The sequence below is a fragment of the Bombina bombina genome, chromosome 1 (genome assembly GCF_027579735.1).
Source record: "Bombina bombina isolate aBomBom1 chromosome 1, aBomBom1.pri, whole genome shotgun sequence".
Classification (NCBI taxonomy): domain Eukaryota; kingdom Metazoa; phylum Chordata; class Amphibia; order Anura; family Bombinatoridae; genus Bombina; species Bombina bombina.
Genome location: NC_069499.1, coordinates 1359715870 through 1359740174, shown reverse-complemented (window position 1 = coordinate 1359740174; position 24305 = coordinate 1359715870). Strand labels below are relative to the sequence as shown.

Below are 24305 nucleotides of genomic sequence, written 5' to 3'. Positions count from 1 at the left end.
TTATTGATAGTGTAGTGTTAGGTTTAATAGTAGATAATTGTAGGTATTGTATTTAATTAATTTATTGATAGTGTAGTGTTAGGTTTAATTGTAACTTAGGTTAGGATTTATTTTACAGGTAATTTTGTAATCATTTTAACTATTTTAGCTATTAAATAGTTATTAACTATTTAATAGCTATTGTACCTGGTTAAAATAAATACAAAGTTACCTGTAAAATAAATATAAATCCTAAAATAGCTATAATATAATTATAATTTATATTGTAGCTATATTAGGGTTTATTTTACAGGTAAGTATTTAGCTTTAAATACGAATAATTTATTTAATAAGAGTTAATTTATTTCGTTAGATTTAAATTATATTTAATTTAGGGGGTGTTAGGGTTAAAGTTAGACTTAGCTTTAGGGGTTAATAAATTTATTAGAGTAGCGGTGAGCTCCTGTCGGCAGATTAGGGGATAATACTTGAAGTTAGGTGTCGGCAATGTTAGGGAGGGCAGATTAGGGGTTAATACTATTTATTATAGGGTTATTGAGGCGGGAGTGAGGCGGATTAGGGGTTAATACATTTATTATAGTAGCGCTCAGGTCCGGTCGGTAGATTAGGGGTTAATAAGTGTAGTTAGGTGGAGGCGACGTTGGGGGCGGCAGATTAGGGGTTAATAAATATAATATAGGGGTCGGCGATGTTAGGGCAGCAGGTTAGGGGTACATAGGGATAATGTAGGTGGCGGGGGTGTACGGAGCGGCAGATTAGGGGTTAAAAATAATATGCAGGGGTCAGCGATAGCGGGGGCGGCAGATTAGGGGTTAATAAGTGTAAGGTTAGGGGTGTTTAGACTCGGGGTACATGTTAGAGTGTTAGGTGCAGACGTAGGAAGTGTTTCCCCATAGCAAACAATGGGGCTGCATTAGGAGCTGAACGCGGCTTTGTTGCAGGTGTTAGGTTTTTTTTCAGCTCAAACAGCCCCATTGTTTTCTATGGGAATCGTGCACGTTTTTGAAGCTGGCCGCGTCCGTAAGCAACTCTGGTATCGAGAGTTGCAGTGGCGGTAAATATGCCTGTACGCTCCCTTTTTGGAGCCTAACGCAGCCATTCTGTGAACTCTCAATACCAGAGGTATTTAAAAGGTGCGGCCAGAAAAAAGCCAGCGTTAGCTACGCGGGTCGTTACCGACAAAACTCTAAATCTAGGCCTATGTCTTTTTAAACAACCACCCAAATTTCAAGATGAAACCTCTCTCAACTGTGATGAGACTTATTATTGCTTTTATAACCTTCATAGATCTCAAGTATGCATGCTTCCTGTGTCTTGTAACCATCAGCAGTTTGTGAGATTTGCTGTGAAAGGGGAACATTACCAGATTACAGTTCTGCTCTTCAGTATAGCACAGCTCCTCCATTCGCAAAGGTTCTCTTTATAGTGTAATTCAAAAGAATAGTGTTTGTTAATATTCATTATCTGGATGATGTCCTGTAACTTGTTCAGGAGGGGAGCAATAAGTCAGACTAAGTGATTACTTTTCATGGTTCGTTATTCAATTATTGTAATCTCAGCAAGCAGTTTTTCTGCATACAGATCAGGATGTAATCTGGTTACCAGATTTTTATGTCAAAATTTACACAAGCAAGGTCAGTAGGTCAACAGAATTTCTGAACCTTCAATCAATATATTAGAGAGTGGTAGTTTGGGCATTTAAACAGCACATAAGGTGCATCAAGACTTTTCTTCAGACAAATGTGTCATATATCATATGCTTCAAGAAACAACTTAGTTTGTTTTTTGGGCAGAGGTATAACTAAGCAATCTAACAGTAGTACATATCCTTGGGTCTCAGATCCCTCAAACATATGTCAACAATCTTTCTGCAGCTAGTAAACATTGGATGATGCCAGAGATTTGATAGCAGACAAAATCGGTAGACCCCTCAAACATACAGATGCTTTCAGAGATATAAACAAATATTCCAATATTAATACACATATAAGTTAAAAGTGAAGTGTCAGCTTGTGTTTTGTAAAGAGAGGATTAGACTGTTGTACTGGCTAGTCGAAGAGGGGAGTGAATGGAGTGTTATATTGATACAGTGGCATGATGGACCTGTTTGTGGTATTTGCAGAGCGGATAGGGTAGTGGACATGTGGAAGAGGTTAAGAACATGTCAGTGAGGAAGGGATGGGGTAGTGAGCCTGCCCATGGCCCGTTAAGAGGATGGAATGGTGGACTTGTCATGGGTAAATAAGGAAAGGGTAGGGGAACTACCAGTGGTAAGTCTGTAGGGGATGGGTTAGGGGGCTTGAAGTGGTATGTGAGGAGAATATGGTGGTAGTGGATCGGTCAGGGGTATATGAGAAGAGGATGGTCCAGGGAACCTGACATTCATACGTGAGGAGAAATGGGGCAGTGAACTTGTCAGTGGTATATGGGGAGTGGATGGAATAGAGGACCTGCCATTTGTAGATTAGGAAAGGATGCGGTGAAGGCCTTGTCCAGGGACAGTAAAAGAGCTGGGGTAGAGGACTTGTCAGTGGTTTATGGGGAGAGTCGACCTGCAATTTATAAGTGAGGAAACAATGGGGTAGTGTACTCGCCAGTGATATGTAGGGAGAGGATATGGTAGTTGTAAGTATTTCTTGCAGGTGTTGTTTGTCTGCTTTACTTAGTTTTTAAAAGTAGGATGTGGAGGTTTAAAATTCTGTACAAAAAAGTTTGTTTAAAAATAACTTTATTATATAGAGAAACAGGTGACAAAGCCTTACATATATATGGTACATCATCTAATACACTTTTTTTGTAGTTTTGAATTCTATTATATATTCACTTATATTTTGTAGAAATGATATGGAGACCTTGAATTAACATCAGACAAAATGGCTGATCTCGTATTATTCTGAACTCCCACTATACCTGACTCTGATACTTGAGGTGAGTGACTGCTCAAAGCCTGCATAAATACTGAGTGACTGTCATTTTTTAGTGCTTTGTTTAAGTGAAACAATTTTTTACACTTTTTCATCATCTATATATTTGAAATACAAAAGGGGCACAAAATCCAACATTTTTCTTTAATGATTTATGAGCATACAACTTTAACCCCTTAGTGACCAGAGCACTTTTCCATTTTCTGTCCGTTTGGGACCAAGGCTATTTTTACATTTCTGCGGTGTTTGTGTTTAGCTGAAATTTTCCTCTTCCTCATTTACTGTACCCACACATATTATATACCGTTTTTCTCGCCATTAAATGGACTTTCTAAAAATACCATTATTTTCATCATATCTTATCATTTACTATAAAAAAAATTATAAAATATGAGGAAAAATGGAAAAAAACACACTTTTTCTAACTTTGAACCCCAAAATCTGTTACATATCTACAACCACCAAAAAACACCCATGCTAAATAGTTTCTAAATTTTGTCCTGAGTTTAGAAATACCAAATGTTAACATGTTCTTTGCTTTTTTTGTAACTTATAAGGCCATAAATACAAGTAGCACTTTGCTATTTTCAAACCATTTTTTTTTCAAAATTAGCGCTAGTTACATTGGGACACTGATATCTTTCAGGAATCCCTGAATATCCATTGACATGTATATATTTTTTTTTAGCAGACATCCCAAAGTATTGATCTAGGCCCATTTTGGTATATTTCATGCCACCATTTCACCGCCAAATGCGATCAAATACAAAAAATCGTTCACTTTTTCACAATTTTTTTCACAAATTTTCAGTTTCTCACTGAAATTATTTACAAACTGCTTGTGTAATTATGGCATAAATGGTTGTAAATTTTTCTCTGGGATCCCCTTTGTTCAGAAATATTAGACATATATGGCTTTGGCATTGCTTTTTGGTAATTAGAAGGCCGCTAAATGCCACTGCGCACCACACGTGTATTATGCCCAGCAGTGAAGGGGTTAATTAGGGAGCATGTAGGGAGCTTCTAGGGTTAATTTTAGCTTTAGTGTAGTGTAGTAGACAACCCCAAGTATTGATCTAGGCCCATTTTCGTATATTTCATGCCACCATTTCACCGCCAAATGCGATCAAATTAAAAAAAACGTTAAATTTTTCACAATTTTAGGTTTCTCACTGAAATCATTTACAAACAGCTTGTGCAATTATGGCACAAATGGTTGTAAATGCTTCTCTGGGATCCCCTTTGTTCAGAAATAGCAGACATATATGACTTTGGCGTTGCTTTTTGGTAATTAGAATGCTGCTAAATGGCGCTGCGCATCACACGTGTATTATGGCTAGCAGTGAAGGGGTTAATTAGGTAGCTTGTAGGGAGCTTGCAGGGTTAATTTTAGCTTTAGTGTAAAGATCAGCCTCCCACCTGAAACATCAGACCCCCTGATCCCTCCCAAACATCTCTCTTCCCTCCCCTACCCCACAAATGTCCCCGCCATCTTAAGTACTGGCAGAAACTCTGCCTGTACTAAAATAAAAGGAAAATTTGGGCTTTTTTGTGCATTTTTTTTGCATATTTACATATGCTTCTGTGTAGGATCCCCCTTAGCCCCCAACCTCACTGATCCCCCACCAAACAGCTCTCTAACCCTCCCCCTCTGACTTAATGTGCGCCATCTTGGGTACTGGCAGCTGTCTGCCAGTACCCATTTTAGTGAATAATATGCTTTTTTTATAAAAAAAATGTCCCTTTTCTGTAGTGTAGCTTCCCCCCCTCCCCCAATACCAACCCCCCACCCCTTCCAGATCCCTTAGATGCTTTGGAAAAAATAAGTATTTAATTTTATTTGACATTTTACTTTTACATTTTTTTCTGTAGTGTAGCGGTTCCCACCCGCTCCCGCCCCGTGCACGCGCCCCGCCCGCTACCCCCCGTGCACGCGCGCGCGCCCGTGCGTGCCCCTGAAGGCTCCGCCCCCCTCCACCTTCCAGATCTCACCGATGGCCGCCCACCCGCCTCCCAAGTCGGCTCCCACCCACCAACGATACCGGCCATCGATGTCCGGTGCAGAGAGGGCCACAGAGTGGCTCTCTCTGCATCGGATAGCCAAGGGGGGTTATTGCAGGATGCCTCCATATCGAGGCATCACTGCAATAACCGGAAAGCAGCTGGAAGCGAGCAGGATCGCTTCCAGCTGCTTTCCAGACCAAGGACGTACGCCACACGTCCTCGGTCATTAACTGCATTTTTTTTGAGGACGTGTGGCGTACGTCCTTGGTCGTTAAGGGGTTAAACAAATTTCCGATTAACTTCTGTGATCAGATTTGCTTAATTATCTTGATAGCAATGCACTACAGTGAGCTAGATGAGCACATCTGGTGAGCCAGTGACAAGAGGTATATATGTGCAGCTACTAATCAGCAGCTAACTCACAGCAGTACATTCTGCTCCTGAGCCAACCTAGGTATGCTTTTCAACAAAGAATACAAAGAGAATGAAGCAAATTAGATAATAGATGTAAATTGGAAAGTTGTTTAAAATTGCATGTTTAATCTGAATCATGAGTTTTATTTTGTTTTACTGTTTCTTTAGTAATACATTTTAAACTAAATATATTATTAGAGAACTGTAAAATATGGCAACTTTTTTATATCATTAAATACACTTTAACTTGCCAAAAATGTGTATACAATAATCACACAATTCCCTTATAATCAAGTAGTATAGCAAATCTTAGGGTGGCATTGTCTCCATGTATCACCCAAATTATTAAACAATCTTAAAAAAAGTGTGCTCCAAAGCAAACTACCAAAAAAAATCAAATTATTGTAGAAAATAAATTTAAAAAGTTTATATATAAAATTAAGTAAACACTTCACATTCTTAATAAAAACCATATTTGCCAAACTTTAGTTAACATAATAAAACCACCGGTAGAGAACGAGGCTCCCAATTGAGACTATGGAAGTGCGCTCTATTGAGCGCAAAGATTCCATGCCATGGAATGTGAGCTCATATTATGAGTGGAGCGCAATTTTGCGATCCATTTGTAATCTGGCCCTATATTGCCTGTGCATCTTCTTCATCCTCGTGTGTGATCCAGGCAATTCTGTCAACAGGTACCTCCTTGACTCTTCAGCTAAATGCTCTAACATATACCTGTAGAGCCCTTTTGCCTGCAATACTCCCACTCTGTTGGCGAACACCTTATGTTATTAGCCTGCCTCTCTTTCATTTAGGCTTCCATTAACTATAGCGTGCAATAATGTCATGCTTCACATGGACGCGTTTCGCTCCTCCCACTTGGGGCTGGTTTAGAGCTTTGTCAGCAAAATTGAGTTAATTAGAAATCCAGCAATGTCTTTGTGATATAATTTTTGGGGATTGCAGTGCAGCCTTGAAGAGCTTTAAAACCATTCAGAGTGTATTGGTTCCTTCTCTAGTTAATGTTTCTAGAATACATGTATAAATTTTAGGGTTGCCACCCAGCCGGTATTTTACCGACACGGCCAGTATTTCTTTCATGTAATTAGCAAGAGTCCATGAGCTAGTGACGTATGGGATATACATTCCTACCAGGAGGGGCAAAGTTTCCCAAACCTTAAAATGCCTATAAATACACCCCTCACCACACCCACAATTCAGTTTTACAAACTTTGCCTCCCATGGAGGTGGTGAAGTAAGTTTGTGCTTGATTCTACGTTGATATGCGCTTCGCAGCAGGCTGAAGCCCGGTTTTCCACTCAGAGTGCAATGAATGTCAGAGGGATGTGAGAGAGTATTGCCTATTTGAATACAATGGTCTTCCTCTAGGGGATCTATTTCATAGGTTCTCTGTTATCGGTCGTAGAGATTTCTTCTCCTACCTCCCTTTTCAGATCGACGATATACTCTTATATACCATTACCTCTACTGATTCTCGTTTCAGTACTGGTTTGGCTATCTACTATATGTAGATGAGTGTCTTAGGGTAAGTAAGTCTTATTTCTATTTATGACACTCAAAGCTATGGTTGGGCACTTTATATGTAAAGTTCTAAATATATGTGTTTAAACTTATATTTGCCATGATTCAGGATAATCAGTATTCCTTCATTCAGACTGTCAGTTTCATTTTTTGGGAAAATGCATATAAATTTCATTTTTCTTACCTTAAATTTTCAATTGACTTTTTTTCAAAAATTGTGGGCTGTTAGGCTTGCGGGTGCAGAAAATGCTTCTATTTATTGCGTCATTTTTGGCGCGAGAGTTTTTTGGCGCAAAACATTTTGTCATTGTTGGCGCCGGAAGTTTTTATGTAATTTTGTCATTTTTGATGTATGTGTATTGCGGACGTTTTTTTGGCGCCAAAAAATATGGGCGTCATTCTTGGTGCCAAAAATATGGCCGTCATTCTTGGCGCCAGTTTTTTTCACACTATTTCACTCTCACTATTCAGTTGCTTCTGGTTTTCTAGAAGCTTGTTTCATTTTGCATTTTTTCCCATTCCTGAAACTGCCATTTAAGGAATTTGATAATTTTGCTTTATATGTTGTTTTTTCTTTTACATATTGCAAGATGTCATTACCTGACCCTGGATCAGAATCTACTTCTGGAAAGACGCTGCCTGATGTCGGTTCTACCAAAGCTAAGTGCATTTGTTGTAAACTTTTGGTAACTGTTCCTCCGGCTGTTGTTTGTGATACTTGTCATGATAAGCTTTCAAACGCAGATAGTATTTCCATTAGTAATAATCCATTACCTGTTGTTGTTCCTTCAACATCTAATGTTCAGGATGTTCCTGTTAATGTTAAAGAATTTGTTTCTAAATCTATTCGGAAGGCTCTGTCTGTTATTCCTCCTTCTGCTAAACGTAAAAGGTCTTTTAAAACTTCACATATTTCAGATGAATTTTTAAATGACCGCCATCATTCTGACTTATCTATTTCTGATGTGGATCTATCTGATTCAGAAGATTCTACCTCAGATATTGACACTGATAAATCTTCATATTTATTTAAGATGGAGTTTATTCGTTCTTTACTTAAGGAAGTGTTGATTGCTTTAGATATGGAGGAGTCTAGTCCTCTTGATATTAAAAACAGAAAAACTGAAAAACAGAGGGGCGCTTACGTTCCTGGGTTAAGTCTGTGAGCTGTAGAAAAGCCGGTTGCTCTGTTGAGCAGGAAGTAGATCCACTGTAATAGCGTGTTGCAGGTGTCAGTGATAGTCTGCTTCCTGTGTCACTGTAGTGATGAGCGCTGCCTGAGACAAAGGGGGGTGTATTCTCCAAACACCTCCAGTAGGTAGTAGTCTGTGAAAAGAAAGCAAAGACAGGCGCAGCCCAATTCAAGTGTAGTATTCTTTAATTCAGTGTAAGTGCACACATACAAATGGCTACTTACAAGAGGCACAAATAAAATCTGCATATAAAGGTATCTTTACATCCAAACTGTGTTATGATATAACATACAGCTATGAAACAAACTCTACGCGTTTCGTCTGAGGACGCCCAGACTTTCTCAAGAGATGAAAAATTAGAAGTGTTGCAAGCATGGTGCCTACCGGCTTTATAAAAGGGACCATTAATTGCATGATTAGTTACCAGCCAGTCAGAGTGTGGTGATACTGATTAGCAGGTGAGCTTGTTAAAGCTTTGCATTATTGTATGTTTGAAAAACATATAGGATTTGTTCAGTGTTACCACCTTGAATGCTATAGTAAACATTAAAATATGAACATAGATAAGAAAATAGACAATAAACTTTATGTTAAAAAACCTTGTTTGTTAAAAACTAGAAAGAATCTTAAAAACAATTTGTAGTTGTATACACTAAAATTAAAAATCTGATATTGTGTTTTTTGAAAAAAAAAAAAATAAAAAAAAAAATGTTTTTTTAAAAATAAAGCTACATGAAAGCTTGCAGGTCTAATTCTAGGTTTAGACCTGATGGTTGCATGGTGTTAAGTTGGTAAATCCACCATGATTCTCTGCGTCTGAGTGTTAGAAGCCTGTTTGGAAATATATTGGGGGGTATCCAGTCTATGACTTGGATTTTAAGGGATGCAGGATTTGAATTATGATGTAATTTGAAATGTTCTGGCACACTGTGTGTCATGAGGCCATTTTTTATATTATTGACATGTTCTCCCAGCCTTGTACGTATATTTCTTTTGGTTCTTCCTATGTAAATCAAATTGCAGCTGCATATGTAGTTTACTTGCTAAAATGCAGCTGCAATTTGATTTACATAGGAAGAACCAAAAGAAATATACGTACAAGGCTGGGAGAACATGTCAATAATATAAAAAATGGCCTCATGACACACAGTGTGCCAGAACATTTCAAATTACATCATAATTCAAATCCTGCATCCCTTAAAATCCAAGTCATAGACTGGATACCCCCCAATATATTTCCAAACAGGCTTCTAACACTCAGACGCAGAGAATCATGGTGGATTTACCAACTTAACACCATGCAACCATCAGGTCTAAACCTAGAATTAGACCTGCAAGCTTTCATGTAGCTTTATTTTTAAAAAAACATTTTTTTTTTTTTTTTTTTTCAAAAAACACAATATCAGATTTTTAATTTTAGTGTATACAACTACAAATTGTTTTTAAGATTCTTTCTAGTTTTTAACAAACAAGGTTTTTTAACATAAAGTTTATTGTCTATTTTCTTATCTATGTTCATATTTTAATGTTTACTATAGCATTCAAGGTGGTAACACTGAACAAATCCTATATGTTTTTCAAACATACAATAATGCAAAGCTTTAACAAGCTCACCTGCCAATCAGTATCACCACACTCTGACTGGCTGGTAACTAATCATGCAATTAATGGTCCCTTTTATAAAGCCGGTAGGCACCATGCTTGCAACACTTCTAATTTTTCATCTCTTGAGAAAGTCTGGGCGTCCTCAGACGAAACGCGTAGAGTTTGTTTCATAGCTGTATGTTATATCATAACACAGTTTGGATGTAAAGATACCTTTATATGCAGATTTTATTTGTGCCTCTTGTAAGTAGCCATTTGTATGTGTGCACTTACACTGAATTAAAGAATACTACACTTGAATTGGGCTGCGCCTGTCTTTGCTTTCTTTTCACAGACCTCTTGATATTAAAACTACTAAGCGTTTAAATACAGTTTTTAAACCTCCTGTGGTTATTCCAGAAGTTTTTCCAGTTCCTGATGCTATTTCAGAAGTAATTTCTAGGGAATGGAATAGTCTGGGTACTTCATTTACTCCTTCTCCAAGGTTTAAGAAATTGTTCCCTTTGCCAGCTGACAGATTAGAGTTTTGGGATAAAATCCCCAAAGTTGAAGGGGCTATTTCTACTCTTGCTAAACGTACTACTATTCCTACGGCAGATAGTACTTAGTTTAAAGATCCTTTAGATAGAAATCTTGAATCCTTTTTAAGGAAGGCTTATTTATGTTCAGGTAATCTTCTTAGACCTGCTATTTCTTTGGCTGATGTTGCTGCAGCTTCAACTTTCTGGTTGGAGGCTTTAGCGCAACAAGTGTCAGACCATAATGTTTATAGCATTATTAAACTCCTTCAACATGCTAATAACTTTATGTGTGATGCCATTTTCGATATCATTAGAATTGATGTCAGGTATATGTCTTTAGCTATTTTAGCTAGAAGAGCTTTATGGCTTAAGTCTTGGAATGCAGATATGACTTCTAAGTCAACATTGCTTTCTCTTTCTTTCTAAGGTAATAAATTGTTTGGTTCTCAGTTAGATTCTATAATTTCTACTGTTACTGGGGGGAAGGGAGCCTTTTTACCTCAGGATAAAAAAATCTAAAGGTAAATATAGGGCTGCTAATCGTTTTCGTTCCTTTCGTCAGAATAAGGAACAAACGCCTGACCCTTCCTCTAAAGGAACAGTTTCCGTTTGGAAACCTTCTCCAGTCTGGAATAAATCCAAGCCTTTTAGAAAGTCAAAACCAGCTCCCAAATGCGCATGAAGGTGCAGCCCTCATTCCAGCTCAGCTGGTAGGGGGCAGGTTACGATTTTTCAAAGATGTTTGGATCAATTCGATTCAAAGTCTTTGGATTCAGAACATTGTTTCACAAGGGTACAGAATAGGTTTCAAGGTAAGACAGCCTGTGAGAAGATTTTTTCTTTCACGCATTCCAGTAAACCCAGTGAAGGCTCAAGCGTTTCTGAAATGTGTTTCAGATCTGGAGTCAGCTGGGGTAATTATGCCAGTTCCAGTTCTGGAACGGGGCCTGGGGTTTTATTCAAATCTGTTCATTGTTCCAAAGAAAGAGAATTCTTTCAGACCAGTTCTGGATCTAAAAATATTGAATCGTTATGTAAGGATACCAACATTCAAGATGGTGACTATAAGGACTATTCTGCCTTTTGTTCAGCAAGGGCATTATATGTCCACAATAGGCTTACAGGATGCATATCTTCATATTCCAATTCATCCGGATCATTATCAGTTCCTGAGATTCTCTTTTCTAGACAAGCATTACCAGTTTGTTGCTCTTCCTTTTGGTCTAGCTACAGCCCCAAGGATCTTTTCGAAGGTTCTCGGTGCCCTTCTCTCTGTAATCAGGGAGCAGGGTATTGCGGTATTTCCTTATTTGGACGATATCTTGGTACTTGCTCAGTCTTTACATTCTGCAGTATCTCACACGAATCAACTTGTGTTGTTTCTTCAAAGACATGGTTGGAGGATCAATTTACCAAAGAGTTCCTTGATTCCTCATACAAGGGTAACCTTTTTAGGTTTCCAAATAGATTCAGTGTCCATGACTTTGTCTCTTACAGAAAAGAGACGTCTGAAATTGGTTTCAGCTTGTCGAAACCTTCAGTCTCAATCTTTCCCTTCGGTAGCTTTATGCATGGAAATTTTAGGTCTCGTGACTGCTGCATCGGACGCGATCCCTTTTGCTCGTTTTCACATGAGACCTCTCCAGCTTTGTATGCTGAATCAATGGTGCAGGGATTATACAAAGATATCACAATTAATATCCTTAAATCCCAATGTTCATTCTTCTCTGACTTGGTGGTTGGATCACCATTGTTTAGTTCAAGGGGCCTCTTTTCTTCGTCCAACCTGGACTGTGATCTCAACAGATGCGAGTCTTTTAGGTTGGGGAGCTGTATGGGGATCTCTGACAGCGCAGGGGGTTTGGGAATCTCAGGAGGCGAGCTTATCAATCAATATTTTGGAACTCCGTGCGATTTTTAGAGATCTTCAGTTCTGGTCTCTTCTGAAGAGAGAATCGTTTATTTGTTTTCAGACAGACAATGTCACAACTGTGGCATATGTCAATCATCAAGGGGGGACTCACAGTCCTCAGGCTATGAAAGAAGTATCTCAGATACTTGTATGGGCGGAATCCAGCTCCTGTCTAATTTCTGCGGTTCACATCCCAGGTATAGACAATTGGGAAGCGGATTATCTCAGTCGCCAGACTTTACATCCGGGCGAATGGTCTCTTCACCCAGAGGTTTTTCTTCAGATTGTACAAATCTGGTGGCTTCCAGAAATAGATCTGATGGCCTCTCATCTAAACAAGAAACTTCCCAGGTATCTGTCCAGATCCAGGGATCCTCAGGCGGAAGCAGTGGACGCGTTGTCACTTCCTTGGAATTATCAACCTGCTTATATCTTTCCGCCTCTAGTTCCTCTTCCAAGAGTGATTTCCAAAATCCTAATGGAGCGTTCGTTTGTACTTCTGGTACTTCATGGCCGCACAGGTTTTGGTATGCGGATCTCGTTCGGATGGCAAGTTGCCAACCTTGGACACTTCCGTTAAGGCCAGACCTTCTATCTCAAGGCCCATTTTTCCATCAGGATCTCAAATCATTAAATTTGAAGGTATGGAGATTGAACGCTTAATACTTAGTCATAGAGGTTTCTCTGATTCAGTGATTAATACTATGTTACAGGATCGTAAATCTGTGTCTAGGAAGATCTATTACCGAGTCTGGAAGACTTACATTTCTTGGTGTTGTTCACATAAATTCTCTTGGCATTCTTTTAGAATTCCTAGAATTTTACAATTTCTTCAAGATGGTTTGGATAAGGGTTTGTCTGCAAGTTCCTTGAAAGGACAAATCTCTGCTCTTTCGGTTCTTTTTCACAGAAAGATTGCTAATCATCCTGATATTCATTCTTTTGTACAGGCTTTGGTTCGAATCAAGCCTGTCATTAAGTCAGTTTCTTCTCCTTGGAGTCTCAATTTGGTTCTGAGGGCTTTACAGGCTCTTCCGTTTGAACCTATGTATTCTCTGGATATTAAATTACTTTCCTGGAAAGTTTTGTTCCTTTTGGCCATCTCTTCTGCTAGAAGAGTTTCTGAGTTATCTGCTCTTTCTTGTGAATCTCCTTTTCTGATTTTTCATTAGGATAAGGCGGTGTTGCAGACTTCATTTAAATTTTTACCTAAAGTTGTGAATTCTAACAACATTAGTAGAGAAATTGTTGTCCCTTCATTGTGTCCTAATCCTAAGAATTCTCTGGAGAGATCTTTACATTCTTTGGATGTAGTTAGAGCTTTGAAATATTATGTTGAAGCTACTAAAGATTTCAGAAAGACTTCTAGTCTATTTGTTATCTTTTCTGGTTCTAGGAAAGGTCAGAAGGCTTCTGCCATTTCTTTGGCGTCTTGGTTAAAGTCTTTGATTCATCATGCTTATGTAGAGTTGGGTAAATCCCCGCCTCAAAGGATTATGGCTCATTCTACTAGGTCAGTTTCTACTTCCTGGGCATTTAGGAATGAAGCTTCTGTTGATCAGATTTGCAAAGCAGCAACTTGGTCTTTTTTGCATACTTTTACTAAATTCTACCATTTTGATGTTTTCTCTTCTTCTGAAGCAGTTTTTGGTAGAAAAGTACTTCAGGCAGCCGTTTCAGTTTGATTCTTCTGCTTATAATTTCAGGGTTTTTTTCATTATAAGATTAAAACTTTTTGATTTGGGTTGTGGATTATTTTTTGGGCGGAATTGGCTGTCTTTATTTTATCCCTCCCTCTCTAGTGACTCTTGCGTGGAAGTTCCACATCTTGGGTATCTGCTATCCCATACGTCACTAGCTCATGGACTCTTGCTAATTACATGAAAGAAAACATAATTTATGTAAGAACTTACCTGATAAATTCATTTCTTTCATATTAGCAAGAGTCCATGAGGCCCACCCTTTTTTTGTGGTGGTTATGATTTTTTTGTATAAAGCACAATTATTCCAATTCCTTATTTTTTTGATGCTTTCGCTCCTTTTTTTCACCCCACTCTTGGCTATTCGTTAAACTGAATTGTGGGTGTGGTGAGGGGTGTATTTATAGGCATTTTAAGGTTTGGGAAACTTTGCCCCTCCTGGTAGGATTGTATATCCCATACGTCACTAGCTCATGGACTCTTGCTGATATGAAAGAAATTAATTTATCAGGTAAATTCTTACATAAATTATGTTTTTTAAGGTCCATGTCAATGTAGAAAATAAAGAATAAATATTGAAAGAAAGTCTCTGTCAAAGTGAAACTTATTCTGAGTGTGAGTACTAGTTATAAACAAATGAGCATTTAAAATCAGTCCTATCAGCTTTAGTTTTTGAGTTATGCTGTTTAATTATTTTTGCAAAATTATGTTAATTAGCATGGCCGGTATTTTCTTCCAAGAATGGTGGCAACCCTAATGACTTTACCCATCACTGCTGAGTTCATTCTCTTCTCAGTTCATTTTGGATATTTGAACAATCTAAATAACCACTCGTGGTTTTATTATTTTAACTAGAATTTTGCAAATATGCTTTTTATTTAGAATGTATAAGTGTTTACTAAATTAAATTTATTTATAAACTTTTAAATTGATTTTCTACAAAATTGTTTTTTTAAGTAGTCTACTTTGGAACACACTTTTTTAGTTTGTTTAAACATTTGTATAAAGCCTGTCAGTATCTGAAAAATTCCAGAATAATAGAAACAGGGATTTTACATTCAATTAAATAATCCCATGAAATAGAACCAACGCAATGATGATTTGGAAAAAACATGAGATGCAAACGGTTACTTAAAGGGACGCTGTAATGAACACTAGTTGTGTTTTCTTGCTACATATTTAGTTCTAAAATAATGTATCCATTGCAGCATTTGTTTATATGATGTGCATTAATAGTCTCTCACTCTGGTAGAATGCAGTTATGGGTCTTTCCTACAATAATGAACAACATAGTATCTCAACTTAAAGGGATAGAAAGCTCTCAATTTTAAATATAAGCATTTTTGCAGTATACTTCCTGTAGGAAAAATGCTTCTAGTAAAATGTATTACTGTTTTTTTTTTAGAGGCATATGCACATATGCCAATGTACCAGTATTCAAGCTCTGAGAGCTGCTTGTGATGTGTATTGCGTCTGTGAAGACATAATTTGTGTCATACAAACCATTTCTGACTTTCTGAGCTTGAATACGGGTGCACAGCCCTTAGAGCATATGTGCATTTGCTGCTGTAAAATGGTAATAACCTTTACTAGAAGCAGCTTTGCAATTGAAAGTATATTGCAAAAAAATGTATATGTAAAATTGAAATGCACCTATGTACATTTCAAGTTTGACCTTTCTGTCCCATTAACATATTTTGAAAACTACATACGCAACTAAAGCATTTCAGCATTTCAGTAAAACACTATATGCTTCTCATTCTCAGCACCCATTTGACACCCTTGTGTTTGCAACACAGAGTATCCCATCTGAGCAGAATTCCTGGTTCCATCTTATGTTCCGAACCCGTCGTTCTGTTTCTACAAGGAAGCTTTGGAGGCAGCGCTGCACAACGCCAAATAGGGGACAGGGGGAAGGGGCGTCCCCCAACCCCGACGATCTCCAGAACGCCCTCCGGCAAGTGGCACACCAGCTCTTCAAGAAGCTGAAGGATGAGCAGCTTTGGCAGCTGGCAGAAGCAGTGGAGTGCAAGGGGCGGTGGGATTGTGGTTGTGTCTGGGTCCCATGGGATTCCAGGGCAGGGAAGCAGGGGCTAGCTCCTCATGTGCTCCTCTGCAGACTCTACCGTTGGCCTGACTTGAGGCAAGCTGGCGAACTGAAGAGGCTACTTGAATGTGAGGCCTACTGGAAGAAGAATACTGACGGGGGCTTGCTCTGCTGCAACCCTTACCACTTCAGTCGGCTTTCAGCTCCAGGTTTGTAGAACATTAGTGGATGGGGATTACCAAATAACAGTCCTCAGGTACCCCCAACAAACCATAAAACACCTTCCCATCTTAGCACAGGTAAAGCAGTGACAGAGAATGTGAGCAGCCATAGTTGGAAATATTTAAAAAGTATGTCATGGGGGTTAAATAGTGACAAAATCTAACGGAGTGAATGAGTGATTTATTTTTTTTAAACTGAACACTAAAATGTAAAAACATTAATTTAGACTATAAACACTCCAATATGAACAGTAGTTTTATTAATATTTGATTGACTGCAATAAAGAAGGAACACAGCCTGAGAATAAATAACTACGCAATTTATGTGGAACACAAAAAGCACTTCAGATATAAGTAAGCAAGATGGGCTTTCTGGTCCTTACCAGGCTTATTGAGGTTACTTGAAAAACACTGGCTTAAAAAGTGTGTAAGGTTAATGAAGGGATAAGTGTGAGCCTGTCACTAATGTTATTCCACCTCTATTTAGCTGTGCACCCTTAGGGCTATACTAGCTGCCTATTCGTGTCTTAAATTAGGTTTATTAGATTGACTATAATGCCCAGTTCCTGTCTGGATGAGGTGCCTTTCTTTGTCTGTAGCTGTATTTTTCTATCTGGCATTATTACTTCATAGACTTTCTGTCTGCAGTCTCAAATAACCCACTCTATATTTTCCAGATGAGCCTCCCCCATTATCCTGCAAAGTCAGGGAGCCTACTAGGCCGGCTCTGACAGAATCCTACAGCTATCATCCAAATGTCCGAGGCTGGCAAGGTGAGTTAACATGAGAGAGGACTTGAATAAAGCATTGTATGTTTGTGTGCATGTGCCCTAATCGATGGGACATGGGGGGGACTCAAGATGAATGATACAAACAGAAATTGTGTGAGCTATATAATGGTTCTGTTTAGAAATGTAAACCTGCCTCTGTATACTTATATTATAATATTTTCTTTCATTCTTTCTTTCTTCCCTTCCCTTCTTTCTTCCCTTCCTTTCTTCCCTTCCTTTCTTTCTATCTCTTTGTCTCTCTGTCTCTCTCTACATATTCTTTTATTTATGTTTATTTTTTCAAAATGCTCTTTTTCACTATATATCTTTCTTTCTCTATATTACTTCTATCTCTCTCTCTCACTCATACTTTGCTTATCTGGTCTGTTTCTTTGTTTTAAATACTCTGTTTTTCTTTCTGTTTTTGTAGATACCACTCTTTCCAGAAGCACTAACAGGGATAGCTACTGGTGCAAATTAGCCTACTGGGAGCACCGGACCCGAGTGGGACGTCTCTACAATGTGAGTGAACCATCTATCCATATTTTCCATGACCTGCCCAAGGGAAGTGGTTTCTGTCTGGGACATCTGGGCTCAGAGTCCCGTAACGAGGCAGTCAAGCGTACACGAGTGAAGATCGGGCAAGGAGTGATTCTAAGCCGTGAAGTAGATGGAGTGTGGGTATATAACCGCAGTGATCATCCCATCTTCATCAATTCGCCCACTTTAGCCCCAATAAATACCCGTGGTCAGCTAGTCTACAAAGTGTTGTCAGGCTACTCAATTAAAGTATTTGATGCAGAGCGGGCACTAAGCCTTTCTGGCTGTTCAGCCCTGGGCGATGGGCCTTGTGACCCCCATAGTGTGCGTATCAGCTTTGCCAAGGGCTGGGGGTCCTGCTATTCTCGCCAGTTCATCACCTCCTGCCCCTGCTGGCTGGAAATTCTTCTCAATAGACCGAGATGAGCAACTATAAACAACTTCAGGAAATTATTTTCATTATCCAGTTCACTTAAAAGCCAACTACATTTTGAAATGATATATAACATTTGGAAATTAATTTTACCAGTTTTATCAACCACAGTATACATAATCCATCATCGGCACAATCACGCAAATAGACATAATATCCAAAATCTATCATCTTGCACAGCTGTAAGCGATTACAGTAGCCAGACTTCATCATTCATAACAGAAGTAGAGTACATTGTGCCATCCTATTTATAAATATCTACTGGAAATTGCTCTGAACTAATCATCCAATACAACCACAGTATCCAGACTTCATCATCATTATCATCATAATCAAGGCATAATCATAATGCCATTAATAGAGATATTTATACTTATCTACCACGTAGTGTTCCTGCACTGGCTCTGTCCTCTCTGCCAATATCCTTCCTGAATACTACTCTTGAGCTCCCTCATAAGGGCTGCCATGTATACATATCAATTGGATGCCTCTACTAATACACTGGCTCTCCCAATATCTACTGGACATTACTAGGAGTTCTTACACCAGCCAAGCCATCTATATCTATTGGATACTGCTATAAGCTGCTGTGCCTGCTCTGCCATCTATATCTCACATCTGTCCGTATGTAATGGATATATATAATTATATGTATCTAGTAGATAGCTCTAAGCTCATGCTTCACCATATATAATAAAGATATGCGGCAAAGAGACGGCACTCACTGATCCTTTTCACAGCAACACATTTTTAATTGCAAGTTCCCATCCAAATATGTGTGTTTGTGTACTTTTTGCCTCTCTGCATTAGCCTTATATATATGTATATATATATATATATATATATATATATATATATATATATATATATATATAAACTATTATCTACTGGATACTGCTCTGAGCTCCTCTGCCAACTATCTATATCTACCAGTTAACTGGACAGAATGGTATTTCAACAATATGTAATAAACTGTACTACAATATGTAAACCAATGGACATTTAACTGCTTGGGTCTGAAATGAGGCCATTTGGCTAGCATGGACTGCAGAGTCATGGATCTTATCTTACATTGCAATATCAGCGCATAGCTGACAGGAGTGCCAGGCAATGGGGTCTGATCTAACATGGCTGAATGGAGCTTCAGGGCCTGATCTGAGGTCTCATCGATTTCTCACCTTCTGATTTTCTATGGCTACCCATTGCCATTCATTATTTTTGTGGAGAACAGCCAACTACTTCTACCTGCTTCTAGCTCCTGTACTGACTCTGCGATGTTTATGTTGTTACTGGATACCTTTTGAGAACCAGTTTTTATTTATATACATAGCTAGTGCATTTGGCTGTGAGTATATGTCCTGAATACTACTCTTGGGAGCCACATTGACCCTTTGGTCAGCATACATATCGTCTGACTACTTTTATCCATTCCTGCATGGCTGTTATCACCTTTGTAAGGATTCAACTCTAAATAAGCCACCTGGCTTTATACATATATTGAGTGGCTATTCCTGTAAGCTATTATACCAGCTATAAAATATGTAGCTATATTTCAGAACTATGTGACACATGGTTATTAATATGCATCAAAAGTTATTGGATTTTTTTTTTTTTTTTGGGATCAAACTGAATCTTAATTCTAATCATTACAAACAATTTCAAAATATCTTGACTTTGGGACCCGGAATTATCTCACTTTATGTACTGCCAATATTTATATCCATGAAAGAGTTGCAATATACTATGTTCACAAATATTTTTGCATGAAAAAAAGTTATATCATAAATTTATATTTAAACTTACAGGAAATAGGTGTTATGTGCATAAGGATTCATTGTTCATTAGTTTATAAGGAAAACCCCTACAGCTCCATTGGCTTAGAGAAGTCACATTGCCACAACCATACAAAAGATGGTTCATTCAGTACATAAGCCTCCAATAAAAAAAGACAGAAATAAAGAATATATATATATAGACAAATATCATATTATATGTGCCTTTAAGCTCTGCTATTTGGGTATAATAAACAGGGAGCCGGTGTAGTAAAGAGAAATTTCACGTAATAGACGATTAACATGGGATGTGATAGGTTACAGTGGGTGATCCTTATATACTCTAGTATATAATGTGATGATGTGGCATGGTAAAATGCCATGTTGTTCCCTGCTGGCTGTTTTGCTTATAATATATTTAATGAGGATAAAGACATGTATGTGCAGAGAGAATATATCTACCTATTTACTGCTAGGGATTATTAGTCAGGTACAAAATGCATGGACAGTATACTGATTTGTCTAGCAATTATATGGTTGCAACAAAAGGGAAAAATGGGGAAGAAGGAGACTGATTAAAAAAAAAGTGATGTTGTGAAAAGTCAAGGGAAACATTTGAATTCTCCCAAGCAAGAGATAAATTCAAGAGAAAAGCCAGTGCCATGAAAAGGGACTGTAAAATATAGCCTCAGATTTACAGGCCAGATTAGCATATTATGTTTTCAGTAGAAAGGAGCAAGCATCATGGCTACGTGGCATTACAAGGGTTAACTTTTAAAACAAAGAGTTATACAGTAAGTGTGAGAGTGAGTAGTGAAGAGAGGAACAAAAGAATAGGATAATTAGAACGTTAACAAGGTGGTGAATAAGAGAAATCAGATGATGAAGGATTTAATTTGATCAGTTGGAATAACTGAAGATTGGGTCACATTTGCAGGTTAGAAGAGATGAACAAGTTGTTGCAAGTCAATATATATAATATAACATCAAACCAATCTATCTTTATTTGTTAATTTTCTGAAGAAATGCTGATTTTAAGTTGTAGGGTATTAGATAACCAAATTGTTGTCACTAGTAGATTAGACTTCTATCTAAAGTAATAAATCCTAATTTATCTAGAAAATGATTTAAATCTGAGCTTTGTAGGATGAGTGAATGAATGAATAGAATATATGGACATAGTAGTTTTAGTTATATGCAATTTGAATCAGTGACTTGGTCTAAATTCAGTAACAATTCAAAGAACTTGCAAATGCCAAAGAATCTCCAAGTTCTAAATTTGGGTCACCAAGAACTAGCAAGGTCCATCAGTTTGGTTAGTCTTTTTAAATGCAAAAAATATGAACCAAAGTGATCAATTTTTTTTTATTTTTTTTATAAGCTCTAAGTGGAAAATTTAAAGGGACAGAAAAGTAAAAATTAAACTTTCATGATTCAGAATGAGCATATTCCAATCTTTCCAATTTACTTCTATCATCTAATTTGCTTTGATCTATTGATTTCCTTTTGTTGTAAAGCATTCATAGGTAGGCTCAGCAGCAATGAACTACTTGGAGTTAGCTAGTTGATTGGTATCTGAACACAGATGCCTATTGTCATTGTCTAAACAAATGTGTTCAGCTAGCACCGAATAGTGCATTGCTGCGCCTGCAATAAAGGATGCCAAGAGAACAAAGCAAATATTGAAGCCTGAACATTACTTATGAAAGCGAAATTTTGGGTTTCATCTCCCTTTAATATAAGTTTTATCCTAGAAAAATAACAGATGTAAAGATTCTCTATTTCCAAGTGTACCAGATAAACTGAGATTTACAACATCTTGATTTTGAGGGTACAATTGGTTTTCAGAAGAAATCCCACTTAAACATGCTGAGCTTGCTTCTGTCATAATCACTGTCTGCCACAAGATGGCAGTACTTATTCATAAGTCTATACTAAGCTATTGAGCTGAATTTTAACATTTGTTTTATTATGTATTCAAGAAGTAAATGAATGATTTTAAAAAGCAAAATATTATGACTATTACATTATATGATTATGTATCACACTGTATGTATCAACTTAATATATATATATATATATATATATATATATATATATATATATATATATATATATATATATTTATATTAATATATATTTTTATTAGGGGAAGGGATTTCAACCTACTGACTTTGTATTGGGAAATATGCCTTTCAGCTCTTCTCATGTTTTAGTGCATGTCTGTGCCCCAGATTACACTGTACGCTCAGGGGTTGGGTGAGGCCACCACTGGGGCACCGTAATGTAGACTGTTAATATATACAAATAAATTATTCTTGTTATACACAGTTTTACAATTGTGTGTAGTGTTTACTGCAGTCACCAGAGTCTCACAATCCAGCTAGAGTTGCTTTTCTTTGTTCTTGCTGTTCTACTGAGCACTTGGCTGGGGTAAAGCCAGAAGATATAGAGGCATATACCTTTATGTTTATTTTTTTATGCCCAAAGAAATGGGGTCAGGGTGGAGGGTATAGAAGCTGAAACGTTGGTTCTATGTCACTCTATTTGAACTACAAGCATAGTGACTGTGAGACTGTCACCCTGCTTCCTTGCCCCTCTAATGAGCATAGGAATAGGCAAAATCCAAAAGGTATAGACTAGAGACGGTTATTACTGGCCCCTATTATAAGTGCAGGAATAATGTAGTTCAGAGAGTTAATTGGATGGCACCTCACGTCTAAGCCTCTCTAATCAGCCTACGGATCGAATAAGAAAAGAGATAAAAGAAGGGGCCTCTGACTTCCTTATTGTTTTATGGAGATGAATGGGCCAAAGATTGTGCAAACAGGCACCTTGCTTCTTGTTCCCTCAAATCAGCAAAGAATTACAGGGGAGATAGCATCAGGACTATTACAAGGGGTTATGATCTCATGTTGAAGGGTGGTATGTTCAAGGGCACTTCTTCACAGAAAGATATAGCATGAGGCTATCCTACCAAAGATATATATATATAGAGAGAGAGATATTGGAATGTAAAATATTTACAGTACATACACAATTAAACATTTTATTAAATATGAATATTGAATAAAAATGATTTTTCATGGTTTCAGCTACTTGACTGCAAAGGGCTACAATAAACACACACGCACACACACACATATATATATATATATATATATATATATATGTGTGTGTGTGTGTCTATGTATACATATGTATTTGTGTTTCTATGTGTATATATGTATGTAAATACATATATACACAATACATATGTACACACATAAACACACACATATATATTTAGATATGTATATGTATGTATCTCTATGTTAAAGCCCTTTGCAGTGTATTTTTTCTGAGACCTCTTATATTTAAGCCCTTATGACATTTTTAATGCATTTTTCTAAAATATTTTTTATTTGTGTAGCTATAGTTTTAAATGCATTTATGATGTGTTTTGTGCAACGTTTTTGTCTTGCTTAACAGTTAGCTCTGACGTTGTGCTAGCCCACCGCACGTTAAATTTGATTGTGCTCAAACGAACGGGTTTACTTTCAACTCGTAATGTGCACACTATTTCCATCCCATGCAAAAAGCCTTTCACCTAGCAAATACTACATTTGTGCCGGTTTTGTTTCAGAGATATTGCACTTTATATTTTATCTCATGTGACCTGAAAGGGCCAGTAAACCCAACAAATAATGTTATATAATTCTGCACATAGTGCAGAATTATATAACATTAGCTTAGCGCTAGCTTTCTAAAGCAAGTGATTGCACAGATATTTTCCAACGAAAATTAATTTTACGGAACGCTGCTACTGGCTCTACATAGCGGGTCTGTGTTTTTCCTAAGCGCATCGGACACGCTGTCTAGTCACAGCGCGCCCGATTGTGCAATTAAACTGAATGTAGCTCGCTCCCGCTCTGGTCTGGTAGCGGGAGCGAGCTACATTCAGTTTAATAGCGCGATCGGGAACGCTGTGACTAGACAGCCTGCCTGATGCGCTTAGGTAAAAAAACAGACCCGCTCAGTAAAGCCAGGAGCGTCGTTTTGTAAAATCAATTCTCGTAGGAAAAAATCTGTGCAGTCCTTTGCTTTAGAAAGCTAGCGTTAAGCTAATGTTATATAATTCTGCACTATGTGCAGAATTTTATAACATCATTTGGTGGGTTTACTGGCCCTTTTAATCTCCTCATTTTCCACCCCAGGTAATTAAATTGTAAAATAGTGTGTATGTGTGTGTATATATGTGTATGTGTGTATATGTATATGTGTGTGTATGTGTATGTGTGTGTGTGTGTGTGTGTATATATATATATATATATATATATATATATATATATATATATATACCGTATATATATATATATATATATATATATATATATATAAATAAATAATCTGTTTGCGCTGATTTGTGTTGTAAAAATGAACATTTATACCAGTTTGGTTTTGGAGATCTTTCTTCTTTGGCGCAGTCTTCTATTTTTCTTTTATTCAGGAGTATACACGCTCACTTCTAGTGGGAACAAGAGCATAACAGTCTTGTTCTGAAATATACAAAAAAGGGGGGTTTGAAGGAGCACCTATAATTAGGCTAAAGTATACTCGAGGAGACTGTATAGAATCCAGCTAATAGTGAAAAACATAGTAAATAATTATAAAAAATGTGTGTGAAAATAATACAACAAATTTAAGTGATAGTGTACAATTATGTAT

At 37.5% G+C, this 24305-nt stretch overlaps 1 protein-coding gene across 2 annotated transcripts in view; it reads left to right on the top strand.

Moving 5' to 3' along the window:
* Nucleotides 1–21928, top strand: part of LOC128649959 (mothers against decapentaplegic homolog 6) — a 75294-nt gene extending 53366 nt beyond the window's left edge. The window contains exons 2-5 of one of the 2 annotated variants that reach the window (XM_053703540.1): nt 2838–2928; nt 15615–16071; nt 16761–16856; nt 17284–21928. In XM_053703540.1, coding sequence (XP_053559515.1) covers nt 15651–16071; nt 16761–16856; nt 17284–17819 — 1053 coding nt within the window. In that variant the 5' untranslated portion in view covers nt 2838–2928; nt 15615–15650 and the 3' untranslated portion in view covers nt 17820–21928. Of the gene's footprint in view, nt 1–2837; nt 2929–15581; nt 16072–16760; nt 16857–17283 lie in introns of both variants that reach the window. The other variant, XM_053703549.1, reaches the window with a different exon arrangement.
* The last annotated feature ends 2377 nt before the right edge of the window (nt 21929–24305 follow it).